The 13,405-nt window shown below is 38.8% G+C and overlaps 1 protein-coding gene across 1 annotated transcript in view; it reads right to left on the minus strand.

Annotated features, from left to right (window-relative positions):
* The window catches only part of LOC127746599 (TPD1 protein homolog 1-like), a 13,224-nt gene extending 10,938 nt beyond the window's left edge, over positions 1-2,286 (minus strand). The window contains exon 1 of the mRNA XM_052260451.1: positions 2,065-2,286. Coding sequence (XP_052116411.1) covers positions 2,065-2,286 — 222 coding nt within the window. The remainder of the gene's footprint in view (positions 1-2,064) is intronic.
* Positions 2,287-13,405: the final 11,119 nt, after the last annotated feature.

The following is a 13,405-nucleotide window of genomic DNA, read 5'->3' on the forward strand; positions in this document are numbered from 1 at the left end:
TAGCCGTGCCGTGACAGGGTGCGTTGAACATTTTCACTGAGAGGATGGGAGGTAGCCACTGACAACGGTGAAACCCTACACACAGCTTGCCATGGAAGGAGACTTGCGTGTTTGAAGAAGAAGACAGTAGGAAAGCAGAGATTTAGAAGATGGAGCATCTCCAAACCTCAACCTATTCTCCATTACTGCAAAACAAGTAATCATTTCATGTTCTTTTGCTTTTCACAATCAATCCTTACAATTTCTGATATCCTGACTAAGATTTACAAGATAACCATAGCTTGCTTCAAGCCGACAATCTCCGTGGGATCGACCCTTGCTCACGCAAGGTATTACTTGGACGACCCAGTGCACTTGCTGGTTAGTTGTGCGGGATTGCAAAAGTGTTATTGCAATTTCGTGCACCAATAAACCATATTTGCTAGCCTCTGATTTAGTTCTTCATTCTGGCGGAATGCTTTTTTTGATTAGGAAGCACTATCCAAGTTGATGAACTTCCTTAGAGAGCTCTTCTCAGAACATAAACCTCAAGACACTGGTTTTCTCTCCTTTGCTTCTAAATAGTGAAAAATCTTCTTTTGTATCTCATTGCATGTTGTTTAATTGCTCTCTCCTAGGTCAACCCTTGAACTGTGTGCCTCACCAACTCACTTTTTCACTGTCTTCCAATTTTCCTCAAATTAGGAACTTTGGTTCTGATCTCCTTTGTTGACCGAAAGCTACAAGACATCACAAACAAATGTTTTCAAAGGTAAAACCATATCTCATCCATTGAAAACCAACTTGGTCCCCAAAACACACTTGTTACCGTAGATGCACAGCAGTGAGGAGCAGAGACCATATTTCCCATGTAACTCAGAATGGATAGGCAGCACGTTGAAGATGAAGAGAAGAAAATGAGATGAATGTAGAAGGAAATAAAATCACTTTTTGCTTCTGACCTTTTCTTGATACAGATTGATGTGGGTGATTAGGCTTCACCCTTTCTTGCTTAACCTTCTCTTTCTTGCTTCTTTGGTGAACAACTTAGAAACTAAGCATTCTCTAGCATTCTCTCTCTCTCTCTCTCTGATTTCTGAGTAAGATGAAAAGTGAACGTTACTTTTGGTGAAAGCAAACGAAAGGGATCAGCTTAGAGTGATGGATACGGACTTGGATTGATTTTGATTCATGCATCCCCTTTGATTCCTCAGCTTTGTTTTTTTTGGGCTTCATTTGTATTATAGCCCACCAACCTTGTTTTTATTTTCATCCAATTTGGGCTGTTGTGTTGATTTTTGACCTACAACACTCAATCACAAATAATTAACATTAGTTTAGATAAATGCCCAAAAATAATGTTTTCCATCATTAATTAATTTAGTTAATTTCTTAACTCAACAATCTCCCCCTTGATGACAAACATAATTAAAATCATGATCAAAAGGAAAAGAATTTTATTTAAATTAAGAAACTTTCCTTTGAATGATGTTACTTGTTTTTATGTTGCTCCCGCTTTCTTTTTCAATAGTAGCTCCCCCTGGATTTATACTCTTTTCTTCCTTCCTGTTTATTATTCTTATAGAGAATACAATAAAGAGTTATACACAATGCAACTTGACTAAGGGATACTACATAACTAGCAACACAGTTAAGCCCAGTATTTAACATATCACGACAGCACCAAAACTGAGCATTAAGTTTAAACAAGGGCAAACCAGCAACATATCATATAAAGTAAGTTCCAATATTCATGCAAAAAAAAAATCACAGCAGTGACAAGATTTGCAACAAATATAATAATCATGCAAACAACATTGTAGCAGCAACAATCAACATGCAATCAACATCCCAAAAAAATCAAATATTCATAGTCATGCTGCTCATGCGCTCTATTACTCCTCCTTTTGTCATCAAGGATGAAAAATAGGCAATCTCAAGTAAAAAGTTGCACCATAAAACCTGCAAGAAAGTGTTAATGCACAGTCCAAAACACCAAATAAATTTTAAAGTAAAGTCAACATTTGTTAAAGTATTACAATCATCCGGAATAACAAACATATGTTCCAAAGTAATAAAAGAGACTGTTTTTATGAGACAAAAAGGAGCAGACAGCAACAGCTTCGTGAGACAAATATAGGCATCTGAACCAGTTTCCTCCGAATCAGCTTCCTCCTCAGCATCAGTGGCATGATCTTCATCTTGTTGAAGATTGTCAATGAACTTCATAAATACAGCCACTCTATCCCTTGATTTTCGGAGAAAATTCTCATGCTTGCTTGCTAGCTTCCTTTGTTCCTTAATCATGGCAATCATGTGATTGGATTGGAAGACAAACTCTTAGACTACATCTCGAACAACATTGAACAGAGTAGATTTTCGTCCAGTAGAGATGGAAATCCCCTTAGTGGAAGGAGGAGGAGATTCTTCAGGAATGAATTCATCATCTTCATCATCTAGAACCACTCTCTCAGAACGAGTAGGTCCTTTTTGCTGTTTCACTGCACCACCTCCCTTTAGATATAAATGCCTATTTTCATAATCCTCATTGGATAAGTCAACACCAAAATGCTCAAATATACAAGTTAAAAACATGCCATAAGGAAGTGCATTGTCTTTCACACTTCTAACAGAGTCAAACATGTATCTAACCATCAAATAAGCAAAGAAAATTTTTGTTTTAGTGAGCAGGGCATACAAGAGAGTTAGTATAAGATACCCTTTGATATGAGCCACTTTAAGAAAGTATGATGTGGTTCACAATTCGGTGCAACTGATCATGTTCATATCCTAGGGCTTTGTGAGTGGGTGTTATGCTATCAATCAAGGAAACATGTTCACAAATATGAGCCAAAGCATCATTGAAGAAAATACCAACTCCTTCATCAACCTTAACAGAGGTATAAGCACAAACCCCATCATCAGTGTATTTCAACGAATCACTGATGGTTTCATTATTTAAAACTATGTCTCTGCCCTTAACATACGAATGAATACTGCCCTCATGATATGTCATGTTAGCATAAAACTCTTTGACCAACAGAGGATAAACAGGTTTTTTGATGTCAAAAAGGTGATTCCAGTCTAAAAATTCCAAATTTTCAATATATGGAAAACCTTTCTTTTTCAGGTTTGGCAAATCAACAAGAAAAGATGGACATAGGGTACGGTACTTAATAACTCCTTCATAAAAGTCATTATTCATGGCAGACCTAAATCTATAAGGATTATAGTTTGAGTGAGATGTCATGAAGTGGGATTTATGAGCAAAAGGATCAATGTCTGGTTCTCTAACAGATTTGAGAGGGAGTCGAAGTTTAACAGAGTATGCCAAAGGCTTTGAGCACCACTGTCTGGGAGTAACTAAAAGAAAAATCAGAACTTAAAGGAATTTTCCAAGTTAAGTGCTTGTGGTGTTTCTGTGTCAAGTAACCCTTGAGACAAAACATTTAAAGTCACGGCTAGGCTCAAGGTACAAAGCACCAAAGCAAAATAAATTAAAGAAAATTATGCTGTGTTCAAGGATTAATCTGGAGTATAAAGATAAGAGAATTCATAATATAATCCAGATTCTAATTCCGAATGACACTGACGTTCCTCTGATTCAAAGGAGAGTGAGATGCCAAAACTGTTCAAAATTACAATGAATAAACCCCATTTTAAGAATAGACTTGAGCATGACTAAACTCTCACTTCTCATGCAAATTCACATCTTAATCATGCACTTATTTTGGTTGCTTGAGGACAAGCAATAATTTAAGTTTGGTGTTGTGATGCGTGAGCATCTGTCTTATCTTTTCCTAGTGAATTTGTATTTAAATTGTTAAGTTTAATCAAGAATTAATTATCTTTTAGCCACTATGGATGCTACTTTGAGTCTCGTGCAATTTTGTTTATTTTAGGTAGCATTTGGCTGGATTTGATGGAGAGGAAGCTTGTAGAAATGGAAGGAGCACAAGAATTAAAGGAGATGATTAGTGAGGAGCGACGCGTGCGTGTACCTGACGCGTACGCGTGACATGCGAAGAAGACCATCGACGCGTACGCGTGACTGATGCGTACGTGTGACATGCGCCACGTGCAGAAAACACAGAAAATGCTGGGGGCGATTTCTGGGACCCATTTTGGCACTCAAGTAAGGCGCAGCTCTCTGCCAAGTTAGGCGCGGATCCAGTGAAGCCAAGTGGTCCCCACGTTACAAGGCGCGGATTATTTAATTAATTCCGATTTAAATTTAATTTTTAAAATAGGAAAATATATTATTTTAATTTTAGAAATTAGATTTTATATTAATTAGGATTAGATATAAAAGAAAAAATTATTCTATTCCAATTTTTATTTCCACACTTTACAGTTTACCTGAATCCTAGTTTTCATTCTGAACCATAAGCAACTAAACCTCCACTGTTAAGGTTAGGAGCTCTGTCTATTGTATGGATTGATACTATTATTTTCTATTTTAATTCATGTTTTGATTTATATTTCAAGAATTGTTTTCGTTCTTTATCTTATTAATTTGGTTGGAATGGAAGTATGACCCTCTTTCTAATTGAGTTCTTGTATAACTTGGAAAAGATCTTTACTTGAACAACAGCTTGAAAATAATTTTTCTTAAATTCTAATTATCTAGACTTAACGGGATACGTGACATATAATCCTCTTATATTTGGATAATTAGGATTTTTGTGACGTAATAACTAGAATTAAACTTCACCCCCTAATTGGAATTAATTGACCAAAGAATTGGCGATTGATGAAAGTTAGAGGAGACTAGAAAGGTCTAAGGAATTAGGGTCTAGTCACATATAGTTTGCCATGAATTAATTCTTACATGATTAAAATAGTTAGTAAGAAAAGTCAATCCGAAAAATAGATAACTCTGAAGCCTTAACTGCCTTCTTCATATTGTTTTCACCTCAATTTATTGCTTGCTTTCTGATTTTCTAAATTACTGTTTAATGCTTTTGAACTCTCAAACACTAATTTTTGCTTGTCTAACTAAGTAAATTAATCAACCATTGTTGCTTAGTCCCTCAATCCTCGTGGGATCGACCCTCACTCACCTGAGGTATTACTTGGTACGACCCAGTGTACTTGCCGGTTAGTTTGTGGTTAGAAATTCTGCACCAAGTTTTTGGTGCCGTTGCCAGAGATTGACAGTGATTAACAACTATTAGTTGTTTGATTGCTTATATTAGGCGTTTTAGTTTTAATTTTATTTAAATTTTACTGTAGTATTTAAAAAAAAATTTAATTAGCACTAATATTTTTTTAATTTCTAAAATTAAGTTTGGTGTCTCCTAGTTAGTCTTATTTTAATTTTTCTTATTTAATTTACATAATAATTTCAAAAATTTTTAGTATTAATTTTTCTAGTAATTTTTGAATTTTAGTGGTTGTTTGTTTTATTCAATATTTTTATCTCTTTATTCAGGTTACCTCACTGGGAATTCTCTACACTCTGACGTAGAAAGTTTCATCTTTTCTTATTTTCTATCTGTTTATGCGCAGGAACAGAGACAAAGAACATCTCTTAGACTTGATCCTGAACCTGAAAGAACCTTCAGACGGCATTTACAACAAGCAAGACTTTATAAGGCTGCAGAATCCATTATGGATCCTAACGATGCTGCTAATGCCAATGTGGCAAATCCGAATGGGAATGAGCAACAAAGGAGAGTGCTTGGCTCTTACTCCGCTCCTACTGCAGATCTTTATGGAAAAAGCATTGTGGTACCTCCTATAGCTGCGAACAACTTTGAGTTGATGCCACAATTGGTTACCCTGGTGCAACAAAACTGTCAGTATCATGGTCTTCCTCACAAAGACCCAAATCAATTTATTTCCAATTTTCTGCAGATTTGTGATACTGTGAAGACAAATGGAGTGAACCTAGAGGTGTACAAACTCATGCTCTTCCCGTTTGCTCTGAGGATGGAGCAAAGCTATGGCTAGATTCTCAACCCAAGGAGAGTTTGGATACTTGGAATAAGGTTGTTACTGAGTTTCTTACTAAATTTTTCCCACCAAAGAAGCTGAATGAGCTTAGGGTGGAGGTTCAGACCTTCAGGCAGAAGGATGGTGAAACTCTTTATGAAGCTTGGGAGAGATACAAGCTACTGACTAAGCAATGTCCTCCGGACATGTTCTCCAAATGGATTCAACTAGATATCTTTTATGAAGGCTTGGAGGAAATATCCAAGATGTGCTTAGATAATTCTGCTGGTGGTTCACTGCACAAGAAGAAGACACCGGAGGAGACTATTGAGCTTATTGAATTAGTTGCTAGCAACCAATATTTATACTCATCTAACAAGAATCCTATAAACTCTGAGGCTCCTCAGAAGAAAGGTGTCATGGAAGTAGAAGCTCTTAATGCTATTCTTGCTCAGAACAAGCTTATGTCTCAGCAAATAAGTCTACTTACTCAACACATGGGTGGCATGCAAGTCTCAGCTATCAACACCCAAAATCCACCTCAAGAGATCTCTTATAACATGATAGGTAATTTTGTGCAAAATAATAATTATGATTATGCTCAATCCTCTTCTGAATAGGTCAATTACATGGGGAGTAGTCATAGAAATACCAATAATGACCCATATTCTAAGACATACAATCAGGGGTGGAGAAATCACCCAAATTTTGGGTGGAGGGACCAACCTCAGAGACCTCAGAATTTCAACAATAATTCTCAGGGCGGCTTCTAACAGAACAATTACAATAACCGCCAATTTCAGTCTCCGCAACAACAACCACCTCAGTAGGTAAACTCTAAATCCTAAGAAGATTCTAATTGGGAGATGATAAGGAGTTTTATGCAGGAAACCAGAGCCTCCATTAGAAACTTGGAAGTGCAAATGGGCCAACTGAGCAAGCAAATACCTGAGAGGTCTACAAGTACATTTCCAGGTGATACAGTGGTGAACCCAAGAGAAGACTGCAAGGTTATTCAATTGAGAAGTGGTAAAGTAGCTGGCTCCGAGACCAAGATCAATGAAGAGTTAGTTGAAAAAGAAACTCCAAAGGAGAACAAGGAAGAAGTAGAACGTGCCCCTCCTAAGCGTATAGACAACCCATTTCCTGATTCTCTTAACACTTATCCCACAATGCCAAAGGCTTCTGAATACAAGCCAAAAATGCCATATCCTCAGAGGCTTCAGAAGGCTTCCAAAGAAAAGCAGTTTTCTAAATTTTTAGATGTCTTCAAGAAGCTACAAATCAACATTTCTTTTGCAGAGGCTCTTGAGAAAATGCCTCTCTATGCTAAATTTATGAAAGAATTATTGACCCACAAGAGAAATTAGAAAGAATAAGAAACAGTGGTGTTAACCAAGGAATGCAATGCCATTATTCAACACAACCTTCCTGAGAAGATGCCAGATCCAGGGAGCTTTGTAATTCCTTGCACCATTGGAGATGTCACCATTCAGAGAGCTTTATGTGATCTTGGAGCTAGCATCAATCTAATGGCACTTTCAGTGATGAAAAAGCTTCAAATTGAGGAGGTAAAACCCACTCGTATTTCTCTTCAACTTGCTGATCTTTCTATTAAATTACCTGTGGGTGTTGTTGAGGATTTACTTGTTAAAGTAGGACCATTTATTTTCCCTGTTGATTTTGTTATATTAGACATGGAAGAGGAGGTAAAATCCTCTATTATACTTGGTAGACCCTTTTTAGCTACAGGTAGAGCTCTGATTGATGTGAAAAAGGGTTAATTAACCCTGAGGGTCAATGAAGAACAGGTGGTCCTCAATGTTTTTGAAGCTCTAAAGCACCCTAATGATTCTGAAGGGTGTATGAAAATAGATGTTATTAAACCACTTGTTCAGGAGATACTGAAAGCTGAGGTACTTGATGACATTCTGGATCCTATTTCTGAGTATAAATTAGTGGAAGTTGATGATTCACCACCCCAGAAAGCTATGGTTCACACGCCTAAAGTAGATGAGGAAGTCTCCAAGCTTGAGCTCAAACCTTTACCCCCTTCTCTAAAATATGTGTTCTTGGGTGAAAATGATTCATATCCGGTGATTATTAGCTCTTCCTTGAATCCTGAAGAAGAAGAAGTGCTTGTTTCAGTGCTCATGAGCTATAAAACGGCTCTTGGGTGGACCATTAGTGACTTGAAGGGGATTAATCCAACCAAGTGTATGCACAAGATCCTCCTTGAAGATGATACTAAACCAATTGTGCAACCACAAAGGAGACTCAATCCAACCATGAAAGAGGTGGTCCAAAAAGAGGTAATGAAATTATGGGAAGCAGGTATTATTTACCCTATTTCTGACAGTCCTTGGGTAAGTCCTGTGCAGGTAGTTCACAAGAAAGGAGGGATGACAATGATCAAGAATGAAAAGAATGAGCTTATTCCTACAAGGATAGTCACAGGATGGAGAATGTGTATAGACTACAGGAGGCTCAACACTTCTACAAGGAAGGATCACTTCCCCCTGCCTTTCATTGATCAGATGCTTGAGAGGTTAGCTGGTCATGCTTTTTATTGTTTCTTAGATGGATATTCTGGATATAATCAAATTGCAGTGGACCTTCAAGATCAAGAAAAGACAGCATTCACATGCTCTTTTGGAGTGTTTGCCTACAGGAGAATGTCATTTGGACTCTGTAATGCTCCAGCAACTTTTCAGAGGTGTATGCTTTCAATTTTTTCTAATATGGTTGAAAAGTTCATTGAGGTATTTATGGATGATTTTTCTATTTTTGGTAATTCTTTTGAATCCTGCCTTAAGCATTTATCTCTTGTCTTGAAATGGTGTCAAGAATCAAACTTTGTTTTAAATTGGAAAAAATGCCACTTTATGGTTACAGAAGGCATTGTTCTTGGACATCGGATTTCAAGTAAGGGGATTGAGGTTGATAGAGCAAAGGTGGAGGTAATTGAAAAATTACCACCACCAGCTAATGTCAAGGCAGTCAGGAGTTTCTTGGGTGATGCAGGATTTTATAGGAGATTTATAAAGGACTTTTCAAAATTTGCTAAACCATTGAGTAACCTGTTGATTATTGATGTTCCTTTTGTGTTTGATGTTGAATGTCTGCATGCTTTTGAAACTCTGAAAGCAAACCTTACCTCTGCCCCATTATAGCTCTCCCTGGCTGGAATTTACCATTTGAATTAATGTGTGATGCCAGTGACTTTGCTATAGGAGCTGTTTTAGGACAGAGGCATGGTAAGTTTATACATGTCATTTACTATGCCAGTCGTGTGTTAAATGATGCCCAAAAGAATTATACAACTACAGAAAAATAATTATTAGCTATTGTGTATGTTGTTGATAAGTTTAGGTCCTATTTAATTGGTTCTAAGGTTATTATTTATATTGATCATGCTGCTTTAAAGTACCTTCTAACCAAACAGGATTCTAAACCAAGATTAATCAGATGGGTCTTACTCTTTCAGGAGTTTGATATTGAGATAAAAGATAGGAAATGGTCAAAAAATCAAGTAGCTGACTATCTCTCCAGAATTGAGCCTGAAGCAGGAGTACAACCACCTACAGCTATGGCTGAGACATTTCTGGATGAGCAATTGTTCCTCATTTAGCAGGCTCCATGGTTTGCAGACATTGCAAATTACAAGGCCATGAGTTTTATCCCAAAGGAGTACAGTAGGCAACAAGTAAAGAAGCTATTGACTGATGCGAAGTACTACATTTGGGAGGAACCATAACTTTTTAAAAGGTGTTCAGATGGTATCATTTGGAGATGGTGTCCCAGATGAAGAAACACTGTAGATTCTTTGGCACTGTCATGGTTCTGATTATGGAGGCCACTTTGGTGGTGAAAGGACAGCTACAAAGGTCCTCCAGAGTGGGTTTTACTGGCCAACTCTCTTCAGGGACGCAAGAGCATTTGTGTAGCACTATGATAGATGTGAAAAAGCCACGAATCTCCCTGCCAACCATGAAATGCCACAGCAGGGGATTCTTGAGGTTGAGTTGTTTGATGTGTGGGGTATTGATTTCATGGGACCTTTCTTACCCTCACATTCAAATAACTATATTCTAGTGGCGGTTGACTATGTGTCCAAGTGGGTAGAAGCTGTGGCTCTACCCACCAATGATGCCAAGGTGGTAATGAGTTTTCTTCAGAGATATATCTTTAGCTGGTTTGATGTCCCAAAGACACTCATTAGTGATGGAGGAAGCCACTTCTGTAACAGATAGCTGGACTCTCTTCTACAGAGATATGGAGTCCGTCATAAAGTGGCAACCCCCTATCACCCTCAGACAAGTGGACATGTTGAAATTTCTAACAGGAAACTCAAGAGGATTCTAGAGAAGACCGTTAGTGTTTCAAGAAAGGACTGGTCTAGGAAGCTTGATGATGCTCTCTAGGCATACCGGACAGCGTACAAGACTCCCATTGGCATGTCCTCTTACCAATTGGTCTATGGCAAAGCCTGTCACTTGCCAGTTGAGCAGGAGCATAAAGCTTACTAGGCAGTCAGATATCTAAATCTTGATTCAGAAGCTACAGGAATTAAGCGAATGCTTCAGTTGAATGAGCTTGATGAATTCAGATACTCAGCCTATGAGAATGCCAAGCTCTATAAGGAGAGAACCATGTTATTGCATGACAAGAAGATTGCCATCAGAGTCTTTGAGCCAGAACAGAGAGTGCTTCTGTATAATTCAAGGCTCAAACTCTTTCTTGGGAAGCTGAAATCCCGGTGGTCAGGACCGTTTGTGGTTACCGGAGCTTCACCATATGGTCATGTAGAAATACAGGAAGAGAATTCTGACAGAAAATTTACAGTAAATGGCCAGAGGTTGAAGCACTATTTTGGAGGCGAGATCGATCGTCAGAGGTCTGCTCATCTGCTAAATTAGCAGAACTAACCATCAAGCTAGTGACATTAAAGAAGCACTTGTCGGGAGGCAACTCGATAATTTCGTATCCTTAGTTATTTTTCGTAGTAGTAGCTTTCTTATTTATTTGATTTTTATTGAGTCTTCACTGTTTTTCCTTCATTTTACGTGTGTTCTGATCATGCATATATTTTTGAACAGAAACTGAACACTCTGAAAAAAAGCAGAAGAAGAAAATTTACTCGAGAGATAGGCCGGAGTGATGCTGGAAGCATGCCTTCCACACAAGCAAGACCACGCGCACGCGTCCACGACGTGTGTGCGTCACTTGCGCATTTGCCAGACCACGCGTAAGCGTCCCTGACACGTATGCGTGACCCTGGAAATCAGCGTAAATAGGTGTTTAGCCAGCGAGTTGTGATGGCTTGGGGCTGGAATTGTGCTAAACGCACAATCTCCATCATGCGATCGCGTCCCTGATGCGTGCGCATCATTTTCACTTTGTCCCCACCCATGCGTGCGCGTACCTGACGTGCACATGTCATCTGTCTATCTAGCCCTCATGCACATCAACCCGAGAGTTGTGCGTGCGCGAGGCTGCCTTTGCACGATTCGCACAAACTAAAAGCACGCGGACGCATCTCAGACGCTTACGTGTCGTTTGAACTTTATGCGACCCACGCGTACGTGTGCTGTACGCGTACGCGTCGATCGCGCTGCCCTATTTTCATTCTCTCTCCTCCCAAATCCTAATTCTCTCTCGTTCTTTTCCCCTTTTATTCTTCTTTTATCATACTAATTGCTTTTATGTCCCTCTCTATTTTTAGTTCTTCTTTGCTTGAGTACAAGCAAACCTTTAAGTTTGGTGTTGACGCTTCGCTTATGGCTTTTCTGTTTAGCACCAAAGGGAGATGAATGTTCTTCATAAAGGAATGAGATGACCACCAGCATAACTGAGGTGGTTGAATTCCTTTCATTCTATTTCTCTTCCATTCTTATTTCGTTGTCTTCTGTTTTTTGTTGTTTTGATTGCTTGTATGATCTTCAGTACTTTTAGTTAAAAAAAATAATAAATAAATAAATAAATTTGTCTCATGTATTGCTCACTGAGCTTGAATTCAAAAGAAAAAGAAGTGATGTCTTACATGAGAAATTGAGTTTATATTTAAGAGTAGTCTTATTGGTGCACGAAATTGTGATCAATACTTTTCACAAATCAATTAATCCCCGGTGATGAACCCAAAAACTTGGTGTTCAATACCATGGCATAAACACAACTTCGCACAACTAACCAGCAAGTGTACTGGGTCGTCCAAGTAATAAACCTTACGCGAGTAAGGGTCGATCCCACAGAAATTGTTGGTATGAAGCAAGCTATGGTCACCTTGTAAATCTTAGTCAGGCAAACTCAAATGGATATGGGTGATATGCGAATAAAACATAAAGATAAAGATAGAGATACTTATGCAATTCATTGGTAGGAATTTCAGATAAGCGTATGAAGATGCTTGTCCCTTCCATCTCTCTGCTTTCCTACTGTCTTCATCCAATCCTTCTTACTCCTTTCCATGGCAAGCTTAAGCAAGGGTTTCATCGTTGTCAGTGGCTACCTCCCATCCTCTCAGTGGAAATGTTCAACGCACCCTGTCACGACACGGCTATCCATCTGTCGGTTCTCAACCAGGCCGGAATAGAATCCAGTGATTCTTTTGCATCTGTCACTAACGCCCCGCATTCAGGAGTTTGAAGCACGTCACAGTCATTCAATCATTGAATCCTACTCAGAATACCACAGACAAGGTTAGACCTTCCGGATTCTCTTGAATGCCGCCATCAGTTCTAACCTATACCACGAAGACTCTGATCTCACGGAATGACTGGCTCGGTTGTCAGGCGAGCACTCGGTTGTCAGGCCACACCTTAATCTATGGTGTGTAGAAACTCCACCGTTGAAAATACATAAGAACAAGGTCTAGGCATGGCCGAATGGCCAGCCTCCCATAGTGATCAAAAGATCTAAAGAAAAAGGTTCCAAAGATCAAAAGATGAAAATACAATAGTAAAAGGTCCTATATATAGAAAACTAGTAGCCTAGGGTGTACAGAGATGAGTAAATGACATAAAAATCCACTTCCGGGCCCACTTGGTGTGTGCTTGGGCTGAGCATTGAAGCATTTTCGTGTAGAGACTCTTCTTGGAGTTAAACGCCAGTTTTTGTGCCAGTTTGGGCGTTTAACTCCCATTTTGGTGCCAGTTCCGGCGTTTAACGCTGGAAATACTGAGGGTGACTTTGAACGCCGGTTTGGGCCATCAAATCTTGGGCAAAGTATGGACTATCATATATTGCAGGAAAGCCCAGGATGTCTACTTTCCAACACCGTTGAGAGCGCGACAATTGGGCTTCTGTAGCTCCAGAAAATCCACTTCTAGTGCAGGGAGGTCAGAATCCAACAGCATCTGCAGTCCTTTTTAGTCTCTAAATCAGATTTTTGCTCAGGTCCCTCAATTTCAGCCAGAAAATACCTGAAATCACAGAAAAACACACAAACTCATAGTAAAGTCCAGAAAAGTGAATTTTAACTAAAAACTAA

Source organism: Arachis duranensis, chromosome 4, assembly GCF_000817695.3.
Source record: "Arachis duranensis cultivar V14167 chromosome 4, aradu.V14167.gnm2.J7QH, whole genome shotgun sequence".
NCBI lineage: Eukaryota > Viridiplantae > Streptophyta > Magnoliopsida > Fabales > Fabaceae > Arachis > Arachis duranensis.